This window comes from Eucalyptus grandis, chromosome 1 (genome assembly GCF_016545825.1).
Source record: "Eucalyptus grandis isolate ANBG69807.140 chromosome 1, ASM1654582v1, whole genome shotgun sequence".
Lineage (NCBI taxonomy): Eukaryota > Viridiplantae > Streptophyta > Magnoliopsida > Myrtales > Myrtaceae > Eucalyptus > Eucalyptus grandis.
Window position 1 is genome coordinate 27,110,806 of NC_052612.1, and position 26,861 is coordinate 27,137,666.

Here is a 26,861-nt window from a genome sequence, read left to right on the forward strand (position 1 = left end):
TTTTCGAAAAAAACTAACAATGAGGCACCTGAACCACTTCCAGCCAAGGTGAAATATGGTAGGCGCAAATGGAAAAGAAGAAGGGAAGAAGGTGAGGTTGCACGTGGTATTATAATGTCGATGAAATGAATAAAAATGACCTGTCGAAGTTGCTTGAAGACAGGACACAACAGTTTAACATGTCTAACTATGAAGGTTAGGACTACGGCATCACAAACACAATTATCTAGGCAAAAACTTTCAGTAAGTACTTTCATATCTATGGTTTTATGCTTGTTTCGTGAATAAGATTTTAAATGAATATTACTTTTTTCAGGTTAAGTGACGTCTTAGCGAATGTACAAGTAAAAGTATTGATGGGATACCAATTGATAGTGCTACTCTTAGGACACCATTATCTCATGGGAGTGTAAATAATACTTTTGTTAGTACTTTCGTTTTTACAAGAATAATTCTATTGACTAATAAAACTAATAATGTCAGGTTTAGAGTATAAGTACCAAATAAGGCAATAGATGGAGAGTTGATATATAAGCACAAGTTGAATCAACATCACAAGCAGCTACAACTAAAGTTCCATTTAAAGTAGTAAGTCCAACAAGAAAGAAGAAAAAAAAAATCAGAGGAAGTAACTCCAATTTATAGCAAGTGACAAGATTAGGAAATATTATTGTAGCTATTTTTTGTTTGTTGATGATGTGTTGGTTCAATGAAGTAGTGTTGTGGTTGTTTTTTTTTGTTGATGATGTATGGGAGATCGATAAACTCTTTCTCTAAGTATTGTGTGGTCTTCACCACTTAACCTTTGTGGTGTGTGAAAGGCTACTATAGACTAGAATTTTTAGTTTACTTGGGCTACGGAATTCCTGAAAGATAATTCATTTTATAAAAAAATCTCGAAGTTGGCTTAGAATGTGGCCATTTACTGCATTTACAAGGAAAGAAACTCTATTTTGCATGCTAGTCCCATCAACTAAATTGATCAAATAGCTGCTTATGTTAACATTATAATGACTTATGTGCGAGTTGGAGAAGCAGGTTTAGGTAGGAGGACTAATTGTTGTTATGATAAGTGAGTTTGCTACTTTTATTAAACTAATTATTTGCTTTTATTACATTTTTTTTTTTACTTTGTATTTGGTGTGAGTGACATAGGTAAGTGAGTGTACAGTCATATATTTGAAATTGTATAGTTATAGCTCAATTTAGACTTACAGTGGAAATAATCTTCCACATTTTTTTGGTTTGGAGCAATACGACATAAAGTTTATCTATTACAAAAGGAAAAAAAATGCTAAATTTCACTAATATGATCCGTTGCTCTGCTCACACACTACACATGTTACTCAATCTTCACATTTTAAGGGACTTTAAACTTGTTATACAAGTGTGTTCCAATTGAAGGATTTTAAACTTGCTTTAAAGAGCCTTTAAAATGCAGAAAGTTTACTTTGTCTTCACAATGATTATGGCTTTCCTATTCTAGCTGTTTTATTTGGTTACCTATTGAAACATCATAGGATAATGCAAATGAGCTTACTTCAAATTTATATGCTATATATTGTTCGTTTTTTGAATCTATGGTGAAATTTCACTTACTATTGTATTTTGATTGGGGATACTAAATTCCTCTTGTAATTTCTCAAATTTGAAGGAATCTTATTATATGCAAAGATAAAGGCATAAATTATGAATTTTTTTATTGAATATTAAGAGGAGAATGAGTAAAGGTGGAGATGATTTATTTGGTTTTCGTACAAGTACTACTATTTTCATAAATTGATATGGCTTTAAGGATGGAAGGTCCATTAAACACTAACAAAGTCTATTTACCAAACTCTACATATAAAGTGTTTGTGGCAAGGTTAGATCAGGTGTTTAAGAAATGCGTGTGCGTGTGTCTAATATGGAAATGAAATTTGTTTCAATTTTGTTGTAATTGCCCGCTAGGCATTTTTGAAAATTTCTCAGAAGAATTTAACTTGAAAGTTCAAAAATTTTAGCATATATGGTTTGTAGACCAAGTTAGTTGCATAAATCAGAATGTACATAAAGCCTCATTGTTTTAATATCTAGATTATATTTGTAAACTATAACGTTTATAAAGCTTCTATGTTTCAACATCTAGAATATATATTATGCTTTGCGCTATCCAAGATACTAGTTAATTTGGATCCAAATACTTACATCTTATGCATGCAACCATATTCACAAGGAGAGCAATATATGATTAAGTACAAACATATGTGTTTTTTAGATAGTAGAAATGCTTCACTTCATTCTCGCAACTCGAGTGGATATATATGTACTAAACATGTTCAAAATAACACACACTAAGGCAAACTCATGACGTCCTTCATCTTCAAATTTCGAAATGACATGCAAGCTAACATTACCATAAACAATAACAACACAACTGACAATGTCTTAAATTAAAAATTTTCTTTCTTCAGCTTTGCCACATCTTGTTTCGCAGATTTTAGTTGTGCTTTGAGAGCTTTGATTTCAACATCCTTGGAACATCCATGATCTTCGTCATGGGTTGGCACTGGTTCTTCTTCGACATTGCTTTGGCGAAAATTTTTTGACACGATCCTTGCCTTTGATTGATTTCCGCATCAACTCCTAAATAAAAAAAACTACAACTTTCCCCTCTATTTTTGGGGTTGTATCTTGGACAACTGTGATATCTTCTTCCCCTATTTATTCATAGAGGAGATTTTAGGTCATAATGGCAAAATACATAGGTATCGTTATCAATTGAAGGTCCGACGTCACTGATTGTGACAAGTTTGATGATGTCTTCATGAATTCACTAACCTCCTCTTGCAATGACACCTCATTATCAGTTTTAGGACAATTCCAATAGTCAAAATAGTGAGCAAACATAAACGGACAGATGAACAGATGAACATATGACAAATAAATAAAAACATCAATGAAATCTTGTTGCCAAAATCTTTGTTTCTACAGAAAGTCGAAACATTGTTTTATTAAAAAAAAAAATTAGAACCAACAACATGCATAATTACCTCGCCAATGAATTGCACAGTGGTGGATTTGTTTTCAATCCCAAAAGTCTGTTAAAAAACCTAACCACAAGAGAGTGCACCTTGGATGATTACCATAAAACTTTACATACTGGAAGTATAAGATGAGCAACCACCAGTCACACGAGCATGAGTAAAAATTATATCCAAATTTTATTAGAGAAACTGGTGAATCGCATTCTACAAAGGTTTAAGAAAAATTAGCCTTTTTAAGAGCCAAAATAATCCACACTGGCACCGGACTTACATCACTCTAGAGCATAGAGGATCTATAATTTTGCCTACATGGAATGCTAATAAGACCTCTTAACATTGATCTCCTCAAGAAACTTGATCACAAATTTTGAATTATTATCCATATGATGTTCTCATATTTCATCACATACACCCGATAAATTATTCTTCACGTTCTTCTTTTTCTGATGCTTGCAATGCACGAAGAGATTCCAATACGTCATTAGCTGAAAGGGAATGCATATAAAAGTGATATAAATCATACAGTCCAACCAATAAAGATGTAGTATCAAGAGAGGCAAAAGAAAATAGAAGATGCTAGTAACTTTGACTAAACTTGTAGAGCAGCTTTCTCTCAATCAACAGTTAATGGACATCTAAACTATCATTGACCCATGTGAACAAGCATTGTATACCATTTTCTTCATTTATGAACAATACAACTGACTGTAATAGATATAGATTTGTTTAAGATTGGCAAACATAGCTTTAGAACCTGAAATTTTGAGGTTCTTATAAAAACTTGTTCTGTTAGCAAAAGAAAGAACAATTCATTGTATGACATCAATCAAGCTGATTATCACCAACAGATGGGTAACGGAATTTTGAAAAAGAAGACAAATTAGGTTTGATTCAAAAGAACATTGTTTGACAAACTTACCTCAGAACATTAAGCAAACTTCCAACGAATCTAGGGAGAAGATGTTGGTCGAGCATTAGGTGACCGTCAGGCGACCTCGGCTTTAGCAAAATCCTTCGATTTGAGTTCAGACCGAATCGATTTGGGTAGATAGGAGTTAGGGTTCTTCCTTCATTGTTGAAGATGTTCGCTTGAATTGGGGCAAGGGTAAACATAAGAGAAGTAAGTGGCGTCGTTTTGTTTCTAAGGTTCTAGGGTTTTTTTTTTTTTTTTTTTTGGTTGATTTATAAAAATGGTGTTGTTTTGTTTCCAGGCATTCATGTCAACATCGGTCTGGCCACATAGGATGGTCAGTGTTGACTGTGTATCCACATAGGCATTTTCCTAGCTACGGAAAGATTAAATTAACACAAAATAAAAATGTTTAGGACTAAATTGGTACTAAAAAAAGATTTAGAACTAAATCGGTACAAAGACAAAAAGTTTATGACTTTTTTGACACTTTCCCCTTTATTTAATGGCTGAAACAACATTAATAGATATGCTAAGGATGTAGCTTCACAACCGAGTGCACCAAACTGAAAATAGAGAAATGTGTTAATAACTTCTAACGCACCAATTTAAGCATTAATGAGAAAATTTATCCTTTTTTTTCCCGGTCTTATAATATCACTAGAAAATTTTCAGTTAAGCAATGAGCTTCATGAGTGTATATATATATATATGATATAGGCAATGTCGGTGACCAACTAATCAAGCTTAAACTTCCGAACTTCTTAGACCAATTAAAACATATATGTTGTATAAATCCCCTTATTAAAAGCTGGTTAGGTGAAATGGACCTTTTCCAGAAACCATAAAAGCATCGGTGTCAAGGGGAATTTACTTTAAAATAATTCCCTGCATATGATCCAGCTTTCAAGACAATACAGTTGACTGAACTTGAGATTCAGCCCCTCCAAATAATTTTTTTATTTTTTATTTATTTTTATGGTGGTCGCATCTCAAAATTTCCAATTGCAAAAATCGTCCTAACAACCACGAGTTTAGTAATTTTTGAATTATACAAATCATCTGAAAGTTCCATTCCACCAACTATTCGGTGCAGTAGCAACTCACAAGTAGCTCTCTCTCTCGTTCCTTTAACTTAAAGAAAAAACTTCAAGTGAAGAGAAAATTTCTTCTTCTCTCCCGCCTATGAAAATGCCCCAAACAACTGGATTAGACCTTGAGGTCGCCTGTAGCAATCATTGGCATGTTGAGCCCCAACCTCCTGCTGGAATATTTTAAAAAAGAATAGTTAATTAGCATCACCTTCCCTCACTTTCCGAGCACTTCTCATATAAAAATCCACTTTCGACACAATTAAGCTTCTAGGTTGCTCGTTTTCCTGTCCCAACAACATCATTTCTTCACCAAATTTCTCCAGCTTCTATAATTATACTCCCCTTTTTTTTCTCTCTCTCTTTTGCTTGAAAAACTCGGATCAAAGTCCAACGTCGTAGATTTTTGCCAGGATGGGGTCTGTGGAAAGATCAAAGAAGAAGGTCCAGTTGTGGAAGAAAGCCATTGTCCACTTCTCTTTATGTTTCGTCATGGGATTCTTCACCGGCTTCGCTCCCACGGGTAAGGCCAGGACGTTCGCTGGCCAACCCGTCATGTCCAACAAAATAGAGATCTTCTCTCCACAACCTGGAGAACTATCGGACCCGCCACCGACCACATCTTCGCACGTCAGTTTCAATAGAAGCTTGATTTCTGAGGTGCCGGAGCGTGTCTCGGGGAAACCCCGTGCCGAGCCTGAAGAGGACGATCTCTTGGAGAACGAAGATAACCAATTAGAAGAAGCTGAATTTCCAGAGGGAAACAATAAGCTTGTCCCTAGGAGGCTCTTGATCATTGTCACACCTACCGCAAACCATCCATTGACAGGTGTGCTGCTGAGAAGGTTGGCCAATACTATAAAGTTGGTCCCTCAACCATTGCTGTGGATCATCGTCGAAAAGCGGTCGGACTCCAGGGAAGTGTCGGAGATGATGAGGAAGACAGGAATCATGTACCGGCACTTGGTCTTCCGCGAGAACTTCACGGACCCGGATGCAGAGATGGACCACCAGCGGAACCTTGCTCTCCGGCACATCGAGCACCACAAACTCAGCGGTATTGTTCACTTCGCTGGGCTCTCAAACGTCTACGATCTGGACTTCTTCCAGGAGCTCAGAGAGATTGAGTAGGAATTCTTGCCTCAGTTCTCTTAATTATTCCGTCATTAAGTAGGATTTCTCTTTTTTTCTTAATGTGATAAGCTTAGGATGCTTTTATGGTTAGTTCTACCAAACAACGTGTTTTTTCATGTGGTTAAGTAGGAAAACGATTTAAAGTGCTGAGCTTGACGTGCAAAATGATGAGAGTTTTCAAAGTTTTAGGTGATGCCTAGGGAGATATTTTACTAGGATTCAACAATGTTCATAGCTGGAATATGGTTATATACTATAATTCACGCCAAGCGTGGATTAAGATATGGCGATTGACATATTTTAGGACACTTTGGTCATGTTTTATGGTATTTCCACATGCACAGTAATGAAACTTTCCCGCGACTTTCATATTGCCTAAGATTCATCTCATTTGTCAATGCTATCGTAGACATTTCCCATCGTGTGATAGTCGTTGTGATGTCATAGGTCTATTTCAACGGTGCCATAGTTTTACCATTGACTATTGACCAAAGAATTTAGGCTTATTTTGGGAATGTCCGATTCGATATGACAGGGTGTTTGGGACGTGGCCCATGGCGGTGCTATCGGCGAACCGGAAGAAGGTGAACATAGAAGGGCCAGTGTGCGACTCGTCCCAAGTGCTGGGATGGCACCTGAGGAGATTGAGCAACGAAACCACGGCCACGAGCGAATCGAGCGAGAGACCTCCCATTCACATCTCCAGCTTCGCATTCAACAGCTCCATCCTTTGGGACCCTGAACGATGGGGTCGCCCTTCTTCCGGTCAACCCAACTCTCAGGTACCGGTCCACCCACATCATTGGTTCATATTATAATGCATTGACGATTGAGATTTGTCGAGACATTTAGTAAGGGATCTTTATCTCATACATACATGCTTTGTCTACTAGTGTCTACTACCCTTAGGTTGTCTACATGCCCCGTCAAGCTCGAGCTTGATCTCAAAATAGTCCCCTGGTCGTGTCGCACATTCGATCATCCTAATTACATGTGAGCTGAATGAGAGGATTATCGTGTCGTGTTGTTTGTGCTAGCCCCAATCAGCCCCCCTTCCGAAGTCCGATAATATTGGATGGAGGCCCAGGGATCCTCAAGCTCAATGCCTTTATGGTCATCGAACATTGAGACCGGACGATTTGACGCTAGATATAATCAGGGGTTCAGTAGTCCGCTGGACTCTTCCGAGCCAATAGATACCCGAAGCACGATTAGGGCGGATCTAGACAAGCGATCTCCTTCTTGCACGATAGGCAAGCTTGGGCCTATCTAGATCTAATTAGCGTTCTATAAAACGTAGGTAGGCCTGGAAAATGACTGGCTGCCCACTTTAATCATATCTAATTAGGTAGCGGACGAAGAGACAAGGGACCTTATTGGTGGGTATACCTTCCTAACCGAGGAGGCCCACAAAAAGCCCATTGGGCCTTTTCCATGTGACCCTAAGGATTAGGCCTCCGATCCATTGAGTTTTTCGTAGGTAGAGTTCCTCCCACAATATCTAGGTGGCGAGTCCTATGCACCGACAGGAACAAAGGTAGAATTCAAGGACAAGTCTTTTGTACGCGTCGGGGGTCCCTATAGGTGGGTTGATTGTTTTTGGTGATTCAAACTTTTCATTTAATAGAATAAATTTGATCATCTTTCGTTATTTCTTTCGATAGAAAAGTGCATTGTGTTTTGTCACCACCCAATCTATTTCACATGGATTGAGCTATTAAACAGAGTATTATGAGAAATCGTATAAAATTATTTGGGGGTGAGTGATGAATTACTTATCACTCGATAACGTGACCTCATCTCTCTGATTAGAGACTTGAGAGTACTTTTTTTGTGATTGGCCCATGTGGAATAGACTCAGGCTTCCTATATTTTTGTTGATAGAGAAGATCTGCTTTTCTTTTTGTCTTTCAGTTCAAGTGGCTCAACCTCTCCATCAACAACTTTAATATCTTAAAATGCATTTTGAAGAATTATACTTATTTAACGGGTGCACTTAACACTTATTGAATAACCAAACAAAAAAAAGTTTGCAACTTTAAATACTATGCTTTTCTCATGTCATGCGTAATTAATACAAGAAATCCAATCATTTCTTTTTTTAACATATTTTTGCTTAACAAGGGGGCACTCTCTTCTGGCTAAAGGTATAATGTGCAAGACCCTAAAAAATTACACATATTAGAATGACTAATTATATGATTCAAGTCAAGTTGCAGGAGACATTTCTTTGCTCGAGAATCTCGTGTATGTATGATTATGCAATAATCTAAATCATCATTCTAGAGTAGGCCCTCCTATTCTTTTACTCAATTAAACCTTCACTCCTGCCCTTTGGAATCGAGTCCATTTTGTCATGCGTGTGTTCAGCGAGGGAAAAAAGCGAAATTTTTTTTTCATGTGAATGTAATATCGAGTCAAGACTCAAGAGGGATCGATTGCTTCGGCGATGCAGGACTCCATGAAGTTCGTGAAAGAAGTGGTGCACGAGGACGAGACCAAAGTGAAGGGACTTCCAGGAGAGAAGTGCTCCAAGATCATGCTCTGGCATCTTCGCTACCTCCTTCCTCGTCCTCATCATCCTCCCTCGACAGCTCTCCATCAGACGCTGACTTCTCAACGATAAGAAGGCAAAACACTACAGTGAATAAAACGTTCTTTATTTCTTGTCGTGCTCTCAAAGTTCCTATCATTCATTCTTTTGTGTTTATACTCTCGAAGCGTGTTGTAGAGCATAAAATCGTTTCAGTTTTGAATCGTTTGCGAAGTTGCTCAAGACCCTCCTTGGTTTTGGGCCTCACGCGGCGATCGGTCATCTAGACTGTTGCAAGACTAGGGCATCGATGCGTTCCTCTCTACGTGCTAGGGTTAAAGTAGTCCAGGCTAGCTCCGGCGAGCTTTCTCCTTTTGGTACGAGGTTAATAGCGTAATCATCGACTAAAGTCGCCTTCCTTCTTCCCAATTAGATTCGTGTATTATTCTTTCACGATCGACCCACACGACAATCAATTGACCAAGATTGCTTGTCAGTCAGTAACATCTTTTGCAGTTCAATTTCATAGCCAATTCACTTAAGTTGCGTGGTGATTTCAATACTAGTTTTCCTAATGCTGCAGCTATCATGGTTGGACTTCAGAAACTTGCAAAATATCCATATATGTGGTTCTTTTATAACTTGAGAAAAAACTCCCAAAAAAATCCAAATTATGTTCACCTGTGATACATTTACTTGAAACTTTTTTGTGACACTAGGAATCCGAAACTTATACTTGTGTAATACATTTACTATATGTGTCATTAAAAACCTGCATTCATGGACAACGTAAGGCAAACTAGACTGACAATGGTGCCCGTGAGGCTTAAAAAAAAAAAAAAAAAATTATCTAACTAAATTTTAATGGAGGGTAAAATAAGGTACGAGTTTGGATTTTTTAATGTTACAAGAAAAAGTTTAGCTAAATGTGTCACAGTAAGTATATTTTAGGATTTTTAATGTTGTAAAAAAAAGTTTAAGATAAATGTGTAATAATGAATATAGTTGGGGTTTTGATTTTTTATTATTATAATTTTTTGCAACTCAAAAAATGTTTAGAAAAAGAAGCATCTTTTATGGAGGACATTTGTCGCTTTACGGGTATATTATGACCAAAATGTTTTACCAAGCAAGAGAAAATGCATTTGAGGTCCACATGGAGAACTCCAGAAGCTCCCAAGCATTTTGGGTTTGTCCCCATATTGCTGGTGGATTGATTTGCTCCCAAGCATTTTGGGTTTGTCTCCATATTGCTGGTGGATTGATTTGACTAGTGTTTAACTATTCTATAATGATGATGTTCGATTCAGCCATGAATTTTGTAAAGACGAGGCTTCGTTTTGAGATGGAAGATGACTTCCTTTGCTAGCTCTTTGATCATCTACTTTAATAGATGATCGTTGATATGTTTCATAATCATGAGATAACAAATGAGAAAATATTTATGAAAAATTAAACTAAAAATAAAATTCTAACACACTTATAGGTATTACATCTAATTAGTATGATTTAAAGTTATAAGTAGTAGAATTAATTGTACAAGGGCGAGAAAGTAATTATATCTATGATTTCAAATAAATTTGACTCCATTTTGCATGTGGATGATATGACATGTTTAATAGAAATATTTACTTATATATCTAGAGAAAAACATGAATAGAAAATTTGACTTTTGGGATAGTACAACATAGAGAGTAAAATTACTTCGAAGTTATCCAATATAACATGCAGTAAAATACAACATTAGAGTTAAAGTAATTCAAGGATAATAATTACTCAAGAAGAAATGACTAATAATGGAGTTGAATTCAATAGAATAAGTTGATGATATATTCAATTTTCATGAAGTATGACGGATGGGAAGTGTAAAATGTTAGGCAATTGAACCTATAATATTCATTTATGTGCCAAGTGATGTATATTACTTTCCAGTGACATTTCTATCACAATTTCATATTATTGTTACAGGTATAATTCTAATACAAATACCATTTTAGTTAAATGTGCAAGAGTAGATGAACATTTTCAATGAACATAAATTTTCAAAAGGGAAATTATGCATAGAACCCAACTAAGCATGAGCAAATATATACAAGTTAAAAAAGCACAACTAGAATTAAAAGGAAGTTATTGGTACTTTATCATTGGAAGATTGAGTTGCATTAGGTTCACATTCTTTTAATAAATTAGGTACGGCATTTTGTTTGGTGGTAGGTACAATCTTTTATTTGATATGTTTTACTGATCTATTTAGATTAACTATTCTGTTTTGGTGATCTTCTTTCCTTTTAGTATCTTCTACTAATATATAAAATCGGCTTTATCTAACTAACCTGTTATTACAAAAAAAATAAAAAAAATTAAGTAAAATAATCATTGAAATTATTGTGAGAATTCCACCCCCTCCCCCTAAATTGAATTTCTTGCCACATCATTGATTATGAGAAAATTTTTACATATGTGATTTTACATGTCAATACTAGTGTTGTTAGAAAAGAAAATTCTCTCGCATGTTTTAATAAAGAATAATGACACAAATGATTCTTACATCTTGGCACAACATGTAATATGGTCTATGAACTTTAACTCAATGTTTAATATAATCTTTGAACTTTTAATTTTGTCAATATTGTTTCTAGACTTTTGTACATATTCCATATAATCCATAACCTATATGGAAATGTTCAATATTGTCCTTTCATCAATTCAAGTTTAAGAACATCATAAAACATTTTTGTATAATCTAAACACTAAATTAAACATGTATCAAAAGTTCGGGAATCACATCGAATAAATTAAAAATTCAAGCATCATATTGCATATTGGGATAAAGATTTAGTATTACATTTAATAAATTAAAAGTTTAGGAACCACATTACACATTAGATTAAAATTCATGAACCATTTCTATTATTTTCTCTTCAATACAAGTGAATTTCTTTTTGGTCGGAAAAATAAAAGTGAAGTTGGGGGTGTTCTAAAATGCACGATAAGACATTGAAGTTAAAAAGCAAAGGCGACCTCCTTAATAAATATTGCCTGAACTATTTTTCTGAATATGGCCAAAGACACTCATTTGAAGGTAGAGTGGGGCTCAATTCGTTGGGCTGGTTGAGGGGGTGAAAGGGACGTCGCAGAAGGAGAAGGTGTCCTCCTTGGCATCCTCAAAGTCACGAGAAAGAGAGGTGTCTGATATAGATGGGGATTGTAAAATGATGAATAGTTTTTACAATTTGCACGGTTTATTTTTAATTTTTGATCCCGCAAATCAAACGCTCATTTCAATATTTATTTGAATCCATATGGCATCTAGACATCAATACACGTTGAATGGGATATTTAAAATCCTATCATATTCTTATTCAATCCGGCATTATTCAATCCAGTAAGAATATTCGAACGACTAAACATAATTTTATTATTTTCTCAAGATAAATAAGGGCTCTGCCCTACTACGTAATAATGGCTAATATATTTCTCCCGAAAGACAAACCGTCTCCATCATTTTATGGTGCTGTGAAACAGGAGCTCGACATATGGAGCATCTCCCGGGTTTAAGACAAGTCAATGATGTTGAAAACAAGAGCGTTGGGTGCTCATTAAACTTGAAGTAATCAAGTCAATTATAGGGAGGAGATATGACAAAAACAAAAATGTAGTGATTGGTTAATGCTCATGTGATCGTTAGTTGGTCTATCGTACTCAATTCAAACATATTGGCAAAGCATAATTGGTAATGCATGGACGATGAGCTGCAAGTTGTCACATGACCTGTTCCAGCTATACTAAAATAATACGTTTAATCACATAGCAATTACCACTCAATCCATCATCTGAAACGGAAGTACTTACCATCATTCATGACCAATCACCATGAGCAATATTGCCAACTCAGCGACAAGAAATGGAAAAGGGAAATTACAAATTGGTCCTGGAAGTTTTGGCGGAAATCAATTTTGTTTCTCATACTTTGTTTGGTTGTAATTCGAGTTCTCATATTGTTTTTTTAAGACGTTCCGTCCAATTTCTCATCCATCAAAGTACCGGAAATAGCGAGTCGACTGTGGTAATTGACGCGTGACCCCTATGTCTATAGGTGACTATAACAAGCTATAGTTTTGCACCCTGTACTTTTTCGAAATGTTCAAATATTGTCTTGTACTTTGTCTTCACAACAATACTACCTCATACCCATTGATTGATGAAATTTTTTAATAAGAATAAGTATACCACAAGTCCTTAAATTCATTGTGAAAATGCAATTGAGTTTTAGAATTTACTTAAAATAAGTGTACTAAAATATTAAAATTTATTAGATTTGAACAACCAAGTTCCCCCTTAGCTCCATGCAAATTGATGAATAGACAATGATGACCTAGCTTTATTTATTGATTTCTTCCTTCGACGTGACCCGTTACTTAATTGAATTATTCTACGAAAGAACTTGATTGTACTTTTTTAAGAAGGTTTAAAACTTAAATGGATTAATTGAAAGGCTTAGGATTCGATTACATTTTATACAAAAAAATTTAAAATATTCTATGCAATTTTAAGAATAGTTTTAAGAAAAGGGAATTGGCTACAAGAAAACCAAAAAGAGAAAAATCCATTGAAAGAAGACGAGAAAAACCACCTTCTCGAGGATCTTGAGAACCCCTCCAAAATTTTAAAAATTTCTAAGATGCATAATTACATTACTTGGTATAAAATGTAGAAGTTCCCCCTATTGCTCTATTCATACCATGATGTAGTGAAAATTTTGAGGGTGTAATAATTGAGCAACTTTATCAATGTAACAGAAGGAATGAACTTCATAATCATTTTTAATTATCAATCACAATTTTTTTTTGTGGTCTGGAATAAGATTAACGATAGTTAAATGATCATTTTTTTCTTAATTGAGAGGGGGCTAATTTGGTGGTGGTAAATAAATAAAGCAAAGGAACAAGAAGAGTGGGGGTCCACGGTCCAGCAAAACCAGCTGGAGAACTGGAGCAGGACACTGAGGACAGGTCTCTCTCTATCTAATCATTGCTCTCCCTCTCTCTCTCTCTCTCTCTCTCTTCTACACTTTCTTTTTCCCCTTCTCTCTGCCTCTGATTTGTGACTTCGAGAAGAGAAAAGTTGGAAAGAGGAGAGAGAAGGGGAAAAAATCAGGACGGAAGAGAGAGAAACAGAGAGAGAGAGAAAGTGTAGAGAGAGAGAGAGAGAGAGAGAGAGAGGGGGCCATGTACCGTTGGGTCTCGTGAAGAAAAAGGAAGGAAGGAGGCTTCACTTCGAGATCTGCATCCCCCTCTGTCTCTCCTTTTTTCTCCTCCCGCACTGGTCCGCTTCATTCCCAGGTAGTTCCCCTCTCTCTCTCTCTTTCTCTCTCTTTCTCTACGTGAGATCTGCTCTTTGTGCCCTCGCCTTCGTCGGTGGTTGTCCACCTCATTGTCTCTTCTCCTCCTCCTCCTCCTTCTCCTTCTGCTTCGTAAACTGTCGTAGCTCGTTCCGTGGCGTTACCTTTTCGCCTCCTTGTTCTGCTTCCTACTGTTCGACCCATTTTTCGCTTTTCCCGGAAGCTGCGAGCTTTGCCGTGTCGGTGCAGTCCCATCGCTACAAATCTGCGTAATTCGATGAGGGCAATCCGAGCTCCGTTTTTTCCAGCTGTCCAGCGGTTGGTCTTCGGTCGCTCTACCGAATTGGAGTGTGCTTAGACAGAGTGCAATTCGCCCATAGGATCCGTCGTTTCTTATTCCGGTTTTTCTTGCTTTGCGTGCCTTCGTGAAATTCGAAGGACTTCGGGGATGGTAATCTGGGTTGGGATCTTCGTATCTCCTATTTATCGTGTCACTCGAGAGTGAAAAATCGACTCTTTGTGGCAATTTCCAGATTTAGATTTCTGGGCAGGGACTAATTTGCTTGGTTGACTTTGGTAATAATGCTGGTTAAGTAGAGGGGGCAAGGGGGGGTTTTGAATTGCTTTCTCAATTGGGTTCTGATTATCAGCAGATGATAAAGAGATGGGGAAAGGGAAGAACTGGTTTTCCTCTGTGAAGAAAGCACTCAGCCCCGACTCGAAAGAGAAGCGAGAATCGGTGCGGACGCCTCGACCCGATGTTTAATTGCGTTTTCTTGTTCTTCTTTTGCGATGCCCTTTTGGTTTCCTAACGAATGTGTGAGATGCCCTTTTCCAGAAATCTAGTAAATCGAAGAAGAAATGGTTCGGCAAGCAGAAAGACCTTGTATCCGATCTGAACTCCCCCGTGACGGTGGCGGAGCCGCCACCTCCGCCACCTCCGCCACCTCCGCCACTTCCTCCTCTGACCGAAGAAGTCAACTTAACAGACGGGGCGAAGGAAGAAAGCGGCCATGTTCAGGCCGTTCCGATAGTTGCTGATTCCAGTTCAAATTCGGCTGCAGAGGCTGTTAGATCAAGTTACCTCGTTCAGTTCGCTGGCAAATCAAAGGAGGAAGCAGCGGCAATTAAGATTCAGAAATCGTTCCGAGGATATCAGGTAGATCTTCTATGTCGGGCGGGATTTGTTTTTATTTTGCTTTGATTCTGTCAAAGTCCTATCTGCTCTGCAACTGCTGCGCTTCTGATTTGGCAAGCCATATAAACAAGAAACCTTTTTAGTGGGTTGCTTTGAAAAGAAGGATGCTTCTTTTCCATTTCTTCTATTTTTAAGGAACTTAATATAGTTGTTGCTGACTTACGTGGAAATTTCTCCAAGTTCATAAAAGGAAAATTGTTTCTCGCTGTGAAACTCTTTTGAAATGCCTGCTGTGTAACTGTACATTCAATTAATAGCAATGCCTAGCATCAGCTGATCACAAACAATCAGCTAGCCAGTTGCCTCGTGGCCCAGATGTTTTTCTATTTTAACTCTGCAAAAGTCATACTTGATAGAACCATTCATTCGCATCACTATTTTGGTGCTCTCTAAGAAGAGTGTGGACAAATGTTTGCTAAGTGTAGGTTTCTATGCAAGTGAAACATTTTCGGATCCTATGTGGTAGCATCTCCATGTGGAAATAACTCTGAACACTGCCACATGCGACAAACACTACTTTGGTCATTTTATATTGAGTATGGCACATTCCTTGCCAAATGAAGTTGGCATGGTTCTGTAGGGAAATTAAATACTAAATTATTTTCTAAAGCTCTAAGACGTGTTTCAAATGAAGTACAGTAGCTGGATCATCAGATATCAGTTCATTAATTCTAAGAGAATGGAGTTCTGACTATGATATCCCCGGAGCATCTGATGAAGTCAAAGACTAAAAGGATTAACTTGGTTCAGACACCAGATACTGAAGTTCTTGATATGAAAATACAGCACCCAATGAAACTATTTGATAAAGTTGTTAAGATGAGTGCCATCATGAATTTTCTTATGAATAGAGATGTCAAGTGAACCTCTGATTCTGGCTTTGGAATGAGTCTTTTCTTTAAGTGTGTCGTTGACATTGTCAATATCTATTTCAAGGCAAGAAGGGCAATGCGAGCTTTGAGAGGGCTAGTCCGGTTGAAGTCATTGGTTGAAGGGCCAACAGTCAAACGCCAGGTTGCAAGTACCCTAAAGTGCATGCAGACTCTATCTCGTGTACAGTCTCAGATCCATTCTAGGAGGATCAGAATGTCAGAGGAGAATCAAGCTCTTCAGAAACAACTCTTGCAGAAACGTGCAACGGAGTTGGAGAATCTCAGGGTATCTTTCATGTATCTTTCTCGATTCTCTAAAATTCATATGCAGCAAAGCATGTAATTGCCCCATAAACCTGCTTTGAACCAGCATGAACAGACCTATTATAAATTTACTTTGAACCAGGGTGAAGATACAGTTTGCTTCCTTAAACACCAACTAGCTCAATTTTGATTACTTCTGACAAATATCCTCTGGCATAAAATCTTTGGTTTTTTAAAGGCCTCTTGCTTTTACTGAATATGACCCTTTTGACAGCTTGGGGAAGAATGGGATGATAGTCTGCAGTCAAAGGAGCAAATTGAAGCGAAGCTTCTGAAAAAATTTGAGGCAGCTATGAGAAGAGAGAGGGCACTTGCTTATTCATTCACTCATCAGGTGGGCTATGATGTTGTTAATTCATCTAACAAATCAGTTGCTAAAGTAGAAAATGAAAAACGTTGTGAAAAGTACTAGGAGATTTCATCAGTGAATGGACTTCACTGATGAGTATTGCTTATTTCTTAAATACCTATAGAAGCCAGTTTTGCAGCTCAACTAGATATGCCTCTCAGCTGCTTACATCTCATCCTACTTTGCCCTCTGTTTATTTCTCAAGTCTTGCATTGTAATTTGCTCAAGTTAATGTGCTTTTGTTGTTTTAGTCCTTATGATCTGATTATATCATAGCATAGCCTAAATTAGAAGACTTCCAACAAGTATTTGTGCCCTTTTCTGCATAGTCTCGATTCTTTCAATGCATTTTGTTCACCTAAGTACAAATAGAAGTGTGTTCAAATGCTGTTATGGGATTGTAGCTTGAGCCCTAGATAATCAAACGGATATTTGCTTAAATTCGTGTATTGCTAATGCTTCTTTTGCTTAATAGGAAGTATGCTTCATACAAACTTCAGTATGATGTTTGAATGATGATCTGATACTAGATCCTAGTCTGCCTTAGATTTCTGGCTACATGTCTTGTCACCGGTGGCCTGATTTTGATAAAATAATTTCTTCTACTACATAGGGTAAAATTCTCATCCGATCTGCCTATCACACTCTTCCTGCCGCCTACTACTTTGTCGGAAAAAATTATCATTTGCAAGTCTCTGCTTTCTTTTCTTTTTCTTCTTTAATAAAACTGAGTACTAATATAAATAAATTTCATCTCATACTTGGCCTCCTCCTGTACAGCAAAGCTGGAAGAATCCGTCAAAGTTGACAAATCACATGTTCTTGGATCCAAGCAATCCCACGTGGGGTTGGAGTTGGTTGGAACGTTGGATGGCTGCCCGACCTTGGGAGGGCCGGAGCACTACAGAGAAAGAGCCCAGCAACGACCTGAAAACTAGCATCTCCGGAGGGGAAGTTACCACATCTTATGCTCGCTACCAACTCAATCTGGATAAACATTCTCCAACAGCCAGCCAGAAGTCTAGCCAGACAAACGGCTTCCAGTCCCCTTCAACTCCAAAGCCAGCCTCAAAGCCAGCCTCATCAGTAATCTCTCGCAAACTGAAGCCAGCTACTCCAAAGAGCAGTGCCCGAGTTGCAGACGATGACTCTGAAAGCATGGTGAGCATGCAGTCTAGTATTAATAGAAGGCATAGCACAGGAGGGCCGTTGGTTCGAGATGACGAGAGCCTGGGAAGCTCCGCCTCAGTTCCTAGTTACATGGTAGCCACTAAGTCTGCAAGAGCCAAGTCCCGGCTGCAGAGTCCCTTGGGGATAGAGAATAACGGGACCCCGGATAAAGGAACCGCTGGACCTGTAAAGAAACGTCTCTCTTTCCCACCTTCACCGGCCAAGCCGAGGAGGCATTCGGGTCCTCCAAAGCTCAACAGCAGCATTGTCTCTGAGAGTAGCGTGACCACTGGAGGGGCAAGCTAAAGCTAAAGCCGGAGTCTCAATAAAATGGAAAGATACTTGAAGAAAATTGGGAATGCAAAGTCACGGCTCATCACATCACATTGATTTCTTTATTGTAATCGTGGGAAAAATATTGTTTGATTGGAAAGTTTCGTACCTCGGGTTGGGTTAGTTGGTGGGAGATCCCTTATTTGTTATTATTTGTTCACACGTTTGACATACTTTCCTAATGGTCCGGTTCTTGACATCGTGATGAGTGCAATGAACCGGACTGCCATTGTCAATGTCCTGTTTACCCAGAGAGTGATGTGTTCTCACAGTTGAATCGAATAATTTGTCTATGTTTTCTCCAGGTGTCATCATGTCCATTCTTCCCAAGCGACGTTTGGGTTCACCCGATAGAGGATGCTTACTCTATCACTCAAAAAGAGAAATTCCATGATAAATTATTTAATCAAACTGCACTAACACTTCATCCTCCATAATACTTTTCACATTTAAAATGCTGGTGCAGTGGAAGAAATAGTAACATTATGCAACAAATTTTGTAGCTCTTCGTATTTTGCTAAGCAGGGTCGCTAACCTTCTTTTGGATAAATCCCAAATTATGGATGTGGATGAATGCCGAGTGAACCTAAATAAGGATTCAGGCCAAAGCCAACCAGGATTTGATGTGAACTAAAGAGTTGATGAGATGAAAGCATAACAGCCTAGGGTTTGGTGGGTTTATGCTCTGCAAAATATATCTAGTGAAATCAAATCTCACAGATCAGATGGCTAGCTTATGGAATATCGCAACTTTTTAACCGAGACCATCCCATCTCAAGGGAGCAGGAAAATCACAATTTTTCGTAAATTGAGTAATAAGATCATATAAATTTGACTATAAAATCACTTTGATAGGAACTTGAAATTGCATTTATAACTTGTTAGGATTAATTCACAGAAGGTCGTAATTTTGACAATTTATCAGAAATTTGGCTGTAACTTTGAAAATTTCGATCGCGAGCTTTCTAAGGACGCAAGGGACATCGGATGGATACTATGATCAATCATAGCCCGGTCATAAAGGAAAGAATTATTTTCCAAAAAGCAAAGTTGGTGCAGTTGGCTACGTCATCGACCAATCGGAGGCTGCCACATGTTAATTTTCGCGAAGGTTAGCTTGTTAGAGCATCGGCCCGGTGATGCACCGGCCCAGTCGTGTGCGGAGACAGGCAGAGGCTGTGTTTCCCCTTCTTGGTGTATTTTTTTGGGTCCACTTCACATCGATTCTCTTCTTGGTTGCAATATTCCCCTGATGATGTGCATTATTTCCCCTGTGAGGCAAGAGTTGCCTATAAAAAGGCTTTAGATTTCTCATTTCAAGCATGCTTAGTTTAATTGAAATTCTATCACGTAACATGAATATGTCAAACAATTAATTATTGATGGAATTTTTCAATAATTTATGCTTGGACAAATAATAACTTGGCTAATCCATTCATTAAGGGATTCTCGAGAGATTTAGCGCTGTTAATACCTAAATTTTGGGGTCTCATCTTGCAATTCATTGCACAGAAAATTACTGATCAACCCCAGCTCCTAAAAAAGATATTAAGTTAAAATCTTGTGTAGATATTATGAGCATTTGCATTAATAATTATACTTGCATTGGACCAGCGATGAATGGATTAGGGTAAATCGTTATGAGCTTGATTGAGTTAAGTCTGTGATGATGAAAATTTGACCTAGCCCATTATAATTCTCATGGGCGAAATTCATTGGGGTGTTTGCGGAGATGGGAGATTGAAGAAAGGAAATCAACCGTGCAAGATTTGAACAAGATTGTGCCGAATAATTTATGTGTCAATGGTCAATTATCTTGAGCACGTGAAAGGCATATCTTGAAACATTGAAAGAAGATTGGATATCCAGATTCGGTTAAGGGAAAATCGATTTGAAGCAATCGGCACAATCCTCATTATATTTGTGCATAATCGGCTACTTGCTGAAAAAAATATAAAGAAAGAGCGACGTATATGCGGCCACCGATTGCATGTGAAGAGCCCATCCATGTACGCTTTGGTTATGGAAAGATTCAGACCAACTTAATCTGAATATCTTGAGTGAATATTTTTGGCGAAGAGAAGAGGTAATAAACGAGCGAAACAAATCCGGCGTTAAGGGGTGGGTGCGCCGTCTGTCATGTTCAATTTGCCAGCGCTTGGTCTCTGTCGCACTCAGCAATGCCATCAGTCTTAGCTTTCTTGCTCAGTGGGTCCAACGAAGCAACAGGATCCGTCGGATCCAATTTGAATTATTTGCAGGTTCGTTCGGGTGTTGCTGGAAGGAAGTGCAGCAGATTCCTTTGCGACGCCGTGAGCAACACCACCCACCACGGTTTCTCCCGACTTTGCCGCCGAGAGCAGTCCCCACCGAGCTGCTCTCCTTGGCCAAGACACCACCGGCCCAGCCCCATCACCGCGAGCACCGCTTTGTCGCCCCACTATCAGCAAGCCGTAATTCGCCGGTATTCCCTGATCTGTTGTCCGTCCGAGTTTGGAAAAGCTATCCGAGTGATATCGCAAATTAGGTAAGAATTTTTATTGACTTGACTTTTATATATTTTGTTGCCTAATTTATGAAATCACAATCTTGTTTGAACCTTCAATAATATTATCGTATTCACGAAATTCCTGAGTAGCCTTTAAGTTAGGAATTATTTCATAATTTCATAACGTATTATGATCGTCAATTTGATCTCATACTTGGGATATGATTCACGTTTGTATGGAAAATTGTCAATCCGACCTCATGCTTGAAATACGATTGTGGTTGCACAAAAAATTGGCCAATCCGATTTTATACTTGAGATACGATTCGTCAATTTATTTCCAAAATTAGATGAATATCGATAATATCTTGTGTGATTTGAGGCCGTGCTTAATATGGATTTGATTTTTTTTCTATCTTTGTCTGTTTTGAATTGATTTTAAAAAAAAATCCAAAAGATTAGATACAATTAAAGTAGATTATTTTTTTAATAGATTGCATGTTTATTTTGTTTATTTTCTAATTTCAATTTTCATAAAAATGCACCAAAAAAAAAAAAAATGCATCTCATGTAGCTTAGGTTATGTTATATTGCTATGTCATATCGCACGTTATGTTAGATCAGTAGCATGCATTGCATAAAGTATGATTTTCATTAAACAAGAGAAAATCTAAAAAACCATCGAGGGAAATTGTATGTTAATTAGAAATTATATTTAGGATGATGATGTGACTTTCTAGCTAATATTATAAATACTTTCGTTGTTTCAAGATAAGTATTTCCTCCACATGCTTGCAATTTATTTACCGCTTTACTTTATTGAGTGTTAAATAATTGTTATATATACCTGCATGATCACCTTACATGTTAGGGGTAAATCAAAATCAACGTAAGTGGCTTGCAAAATATTTTTTATAAATAAAAGAGAAAATGCACCAAAATGACGTTACAAAAATCTAACGTATTCAAGTCTCCGTTCCTACGATCTCCAATTCATAAAAGTGAAGTAATTCTTTCGTTATTTTACTTGAGTTACTAATCGATCCACTGAATATAGATTAGTGGTGACTATAATAAAAGTCATTTGTTTGTTAGGAACTTGAACATAATTTGTGAATTGGTATGAGCCCCGAGTTAAGTCTAGACTTAATAATTTAGGTTGCGTTTAGTAATGTTTCTGTTTAAAAATTGTTCTAGGGAACATAAATAAAAAAAACTATTTATGTTACGGAGAATAATTTTTGATCAAAAGAATGCGTTTGGTAAACTTGTTTCTGGAATAAAAAAAGAACAGAAAAATGTTTGGTAAATTTGTGTTCTTTTTTGTTTCTTTTAATTTTTTAATTTTCATTTTTTCATTTTTTTCTTTCTTTTTTTCTTTTTCTCTTTTTCTTCCTTTTGGCGGGTCGCTGGCCTCGGCCATGGCTGGCGACTGGCCGATGAGGGTTGGCGGCCTCGCCCAACCACGGCGAGGCTCGGCGACGCCTGGCGGTGGCCCAGTGAGGCCAAAGCTAGTGGTTGGGCGAGCTTAGCCTCGCCGGATCTGGGCGAGCCCGAGCTCGCCTAGCCAAGGCGAGGCCGAGCCTCGCTAGGGGCCGACGATGCTCGGCCTCACCGGCGACGCTCCCGCGAGGTCGTCAGCCCTTGACGGCGTTGCCTGCCCTCGACGATCAATCGCTGGTCATGGCCGAGGCCGGCGACCGGCCAAAGAAAAAAGAAAAAGAAAAGAAAGAGAAGAAAAAAATAGGAGAGAGAAAAATTATTTCTCAAAAGTGTTCCAAAAACAATAAATAAGTTTTTTTGTTTTTTGTTTTGTTCCAAATTTGTTTTCGGGAACAAAAAAATAGATTTGAAACAAAAAAGCAAACAAATGTGTTTTTGTTCTTTTTTGTTCCCCGGAACAAAAAAAAAACAAGATTTGTTTTCATAAACAAAAAAAAAGAAATACAAACAAACAGACCCTTATTAGCCAAATCCCTATAAGAATAGCTATCGCAACCTCTCCGAAGTGGATGGAATCACCTAGAGGCTAGACTTTCTCCTAAGTACATACCAATTCGTGACAGTTATTAATCTGCAAATGATTTTTAATTAGTAGTCGTCACTAATCTATCTTTTAGCGAGTCGATTAGAAACCAAGTAAAATAATGGGAGAAGAGGTTATAGGTGTGGGAATATTTTCTCTTTTATTTTAGAAAAAAATGTATTTTAAACAACTATTATTTAACACTTAATAAAACAAAGTAGTAAATAAATTGCAAGCACATAGAGAAAATACTCATCTCAAAGTTGCGAAAGCATCTGCAACATTGTTAAGGCTGTGCATGACAAAATTTTTGAAACAAAAATTGATTCTGGCCAGAAATCAATTTCTCAATTTCTATTCCCGGACAAGTTTCTGAGCAAAAAAACCCATTTGATAACAACTCAAAATTTCTATTTATGAAGCGAAATCCGTTTGATAACAGAAAAAAAATTTCTATTTTTATGAATCATGTTGTCCCCATCCTTTTACCTCACTCTTCTTGGTGCTTGTGATGGTAATTTAATTTGATAAAAGTTGGTAAATCACTTTAATTTATATTGGTAATTCGATAGAGTAGTTAGGAACTTCAAAACATTAGCAATTTATGTAAATAAAAGCTAGTAATTAGTATAAGGGTTAATACCCTAAAAAAACCCCAAACCGGTACACTTGTGACAAATTTACCCCAAACTATTTTTTTGACCACCAAAAACCCCAAACTGGTATATTTTTGACAAATTTATCCCAAACTGGTATACTTGTGACAAATTTTCCCTCTGTTAGTTTTCGTTAAATTTTAATTAAGTTAAATAATACATGACAATTGACTAGTATACTAATTTGAGATTTTATACTTCGTTTGTTACAGTTTACAATTTTTGTGAATTTTTTGTGGTATTAATCCAATTTAGCGAATGGTATAATTGTCACAAATTCACCAGTTTGGGGTTTTTTAATGATCGAATAAATTAGTTCGGGGTAAATTTGTCATAAATGTACAAGTTTAGGGTTTTTTATGGTTAGTCGGGGTAAATTTGTCACAGGTGTACCAGTTTTGGGTTTTTTATGGTCAAAAAAATAGTTTGGGGTAAATTTGTCACAAGTGTACCAGTTTAGGGTTTTTTAGGGTATTAACCCTTAGTATAAAAAATGCTAATATGCAAACTATAAAGATTTGGTATTTTCAAATGCTAATATGCAAATAGTGAATGTATTTATTCTCCTCATTCAAGATTCGGGTTTAAGTCACTACACTTTTTTGCATTCTTTTGAGACGACGAAATGATTTTAAAGTAGGTACTAGTTGACATGGAGGGAGGCGCAATTTGCGAGAGATTCGAAATTAATAAAATGGAAGTTGTGCTAGAAATAGAAATTGATTAGATAACAACATATGAAATCCTCAAATACAAAATAATAGTCGAAATAATACTAATACATTACAAAAGCTGAAGATACAATTTCATGAAATTTCCGGCATATTATTATCCCTTGCCATTTTGTTGGCAATGGACTTCTTAAGTGTGTTCATTTGGTTTCCCTCCTCGGTCAATGTATCGTTTGCAAGCTCATCTTGCATAGGTTCAAACAAGTATTGTGGATCTCCATATAGGGAAAAGTTCCTATCCATCTTGTCCTGATCACGGATGTAATTATGGATGGCACAACATGCAATTACAATATGTGCTTGCTTTTGAATTGCAAATGAGGGCATGTGCCTCAAAATGCAAAAGCGATTCTTCAATGCCCCAAATGATCTTTCAATGACATTCTTCAATGCAAACCCCTTCAATCCATCCCATATTTGCAATAACACAAGCATAGACAACGAAATAAACATAACAAAGGTCACTGAGGTGTCCTTAATATCTCATAGTCCACGTGAAAATCAACCAACACCTGCCCTGCCCGCACAACATACACACAAAAATCCACAACCAGAACATAGAGAAAGTTTTCTATGATGTTTAGAATAGTTCCAATAAGAAAACCCAGTCAATCACCATTTATTATGCCATTCATAAAATCCCAAGTGCCTTGCACTAGTAACAGTGCATGAATGCCCATGGGAAGTTCCACAAGCCATACTTGCAATTTGCAGAGCAACAAAATGCAGTCCAAATAGCCATTCTTCACTTTCCTCATAACATTTGATGCATTTAAAAATTCAAAGGTGATCATAGGCTTCACTATGATATTGCCAATGTGGATTGGTGCATTCTAAAACTGTCAACAAATGGATTGACGTGTGAACAAACCAGCAGAACTTTTAATGTAGGGTATATACATGAGTGAAGGACAAACATCACATATCAACCACAAGATCCATATGCATAATGGTCCCATGGAGCAAGTGGTAGCCACAAATCGTGATCCCCTATTTCCTCTATAAGGTGCAATCAGTCAGACTTGAACAAGAGAGTCTTCATTTGTTGGCAACAAGTCACTTAAGCAAAATTTCTAGTAACTCTATTCATAGCAAAACAAATTAATGATTTAAAAGAATCAGTTGCTCATTGCGGAACATGGATAGTGTTGGGATTATCGGATTCCCAAAAAATGGATTCGACACTAAATCGAACCCCTAAAACGAATGCGGAAGACAAGCCCGGGAAAATCATGTATCACTGATCCTAAAGCACACCAAGGATTCGAGCGTACCTTGTTAGCCATAGATTAAACACCAATGCTAAGGATTGAGGAAGAGAAACCGATTTTGTTCGATCCGATGACGTCAATTGGCCTTGAAGGGAAGACGGCGTCGCCTTAAGCGCTTGTTTTTCTTTTGGAGGGAGAGGGAGAGGAAACGTATGCACAAAAAATGCCAAAGGGTGTCTACGTCTCTCTCTTTCATCCCTTATATACGTTCCCTCCAAAATAGAAACGTACCCCTTCATCCATGGGCCCTAATCCCGTGGGCCGGGCTTTTAGGCCCAACATGGGCGGACGGGCCTTAAGCCCATCACATAAAACCATCAGATAGGCAAGAGTAGCCTACCTAAATGAAGAGAAGAAATACAAAATGAAGGAGCAACTATCAGTGACCTTGATTCCAGCTCAAATTCAGGTCCCGGTCGCATCAACATGCTCTCCGATTCAAGCTAAGCTAGCAACGGCCTGCTCGCATCGCCGAATCTCAAATTCTAATTACAGGACAACAACCAAGCACAGCAAAGATATGATATCCGATTATAGGACAACAACTCGGCGAAACCCGTTGCAGCTGAAAGCAGCCCCAAGAACGCAGGCTTCTCGCTTCTTGCTCTCGCTCGAGCGAAATCTACCTAAGACTCGCAGCACAAACACTAACCATTCGCAATCACTCTCACATTCCCCACCCCACTGAGAAACAGAGCAGCCCAGACTCGCAGTACAAACACCAACCGTTCGTTGTAGAGCACAAGCACATAACAACCAAGAAAGAGGCGAAAAGGGAAGGATCGATCGAACCTCGTGAGGAATCGAGAGCAAAAAGGGGCGACGGCAACTGGATCCGTGGAATCGAGAGCGGAAGGGGACACGGACGAAGATGGGCGATAGAGATGGGTGACAGCGACTAGAGATAGGCGATGGCGACGGCAACTGGAGTTGGGCGATGGTGACTGGAGATGGGCAACGGCTACTAGGGACGCGAACGGAGGAGGCGGGTCCAACAAGACGACCGGAGCAAATTGGTCGGTCTGAGGATGGCGACGGCGAGATGAGCGGCGACGGCATCGGAGTCGACGGCGAGGATGAACAACTTCGGAGGGTTTTTGGTTGAGGTGAGGAGAAGGAATGGGAAAGCAAGGGTAGTGAGGAGATGAGTCGACGTCTCTGCTGAAGGAGTGGGTAAGCAAGCGTAATGGGAAACAATTTCTATTTCTGTTTCAGAAATAAAGAAGCTAAAATTTTTAGCTTCTGATTTCTCCTTCAAAATAGTTTCTAAAATAGAAATCTATTTCAGAAATAGAAAAATCAATTTGCGTTACCAAACGGATTTCTGTTCTAAACTTGTTCCGGGGAACAGAGAAATTGAGAAATTGAGAAACATAAATTTTACCTTGCGCGGCCTAAGAAACCACAT

General features: G+C 37.9%; 2 protein-coding genes across 3 annotated transcripts; both read left to right on the top strand.

The window, feature by feature from the left end:
- Positions 1-5,272: 5,272 nt before the first annotated feature.
- Positions 5,273-9,220, top strand: LOC104435787 (beta-1,4-xylosyltransferase IRX9). The gene is made up of 3 exons (XM_010048486.3): positions 5,273-6,154; positions 6,697-6,943; positions 8,617-9,220. Exons 1-3 carry the CDS (start codon positions 5,442-5,444, stop codon positions 8,785-8,787), a joined length of 1,131 nt encoding a protein of 376 aa, XP_010046788.2. The 5' UTR covers positions 5,273-5,441; the 3' UTR covers positions 8,788-9,220.
- Positions 9,221-13,875: 4,655 nt separating this feature from the next.
- On the top strand, positions 13,876-18,588 carry LOC104435776 (protein IQ-DOMAIN 1). Of its 2 annotated transcripts, none has more exons than XM_010048477.3 (6): positions 13,876-14,036; positions 14,689-14,774; positions 14,874-15,194; positions 16,170-16,391; positions 16,644-16,763; positions 17,559-18,588. In XM_010048477.3, the coding sequence occupies exons 2-6, from the start codon at positions 14,700-14,702 to the stop codon at positions 18,252-18,254; spliced, it is 1,434 nt and encodes a 477-aa protein (XP_010046779.2). In that variant the 5' UTR covers positions 13,876-14,036; positions 14,689-14,699; the 3' UTR covers positions 18,255-18,588. The 2 variants fall into 2 exon arrangements, with proteins under 2 accessions (XP_010046779.2, XP_010046781.2); XM_010048479.3 differs by having other exon boundaries at positions 13,877-14,036; positions 14,686-14,774.
- Positions 18,589-26,861: the final 8,273 nt, after the last annotated feature.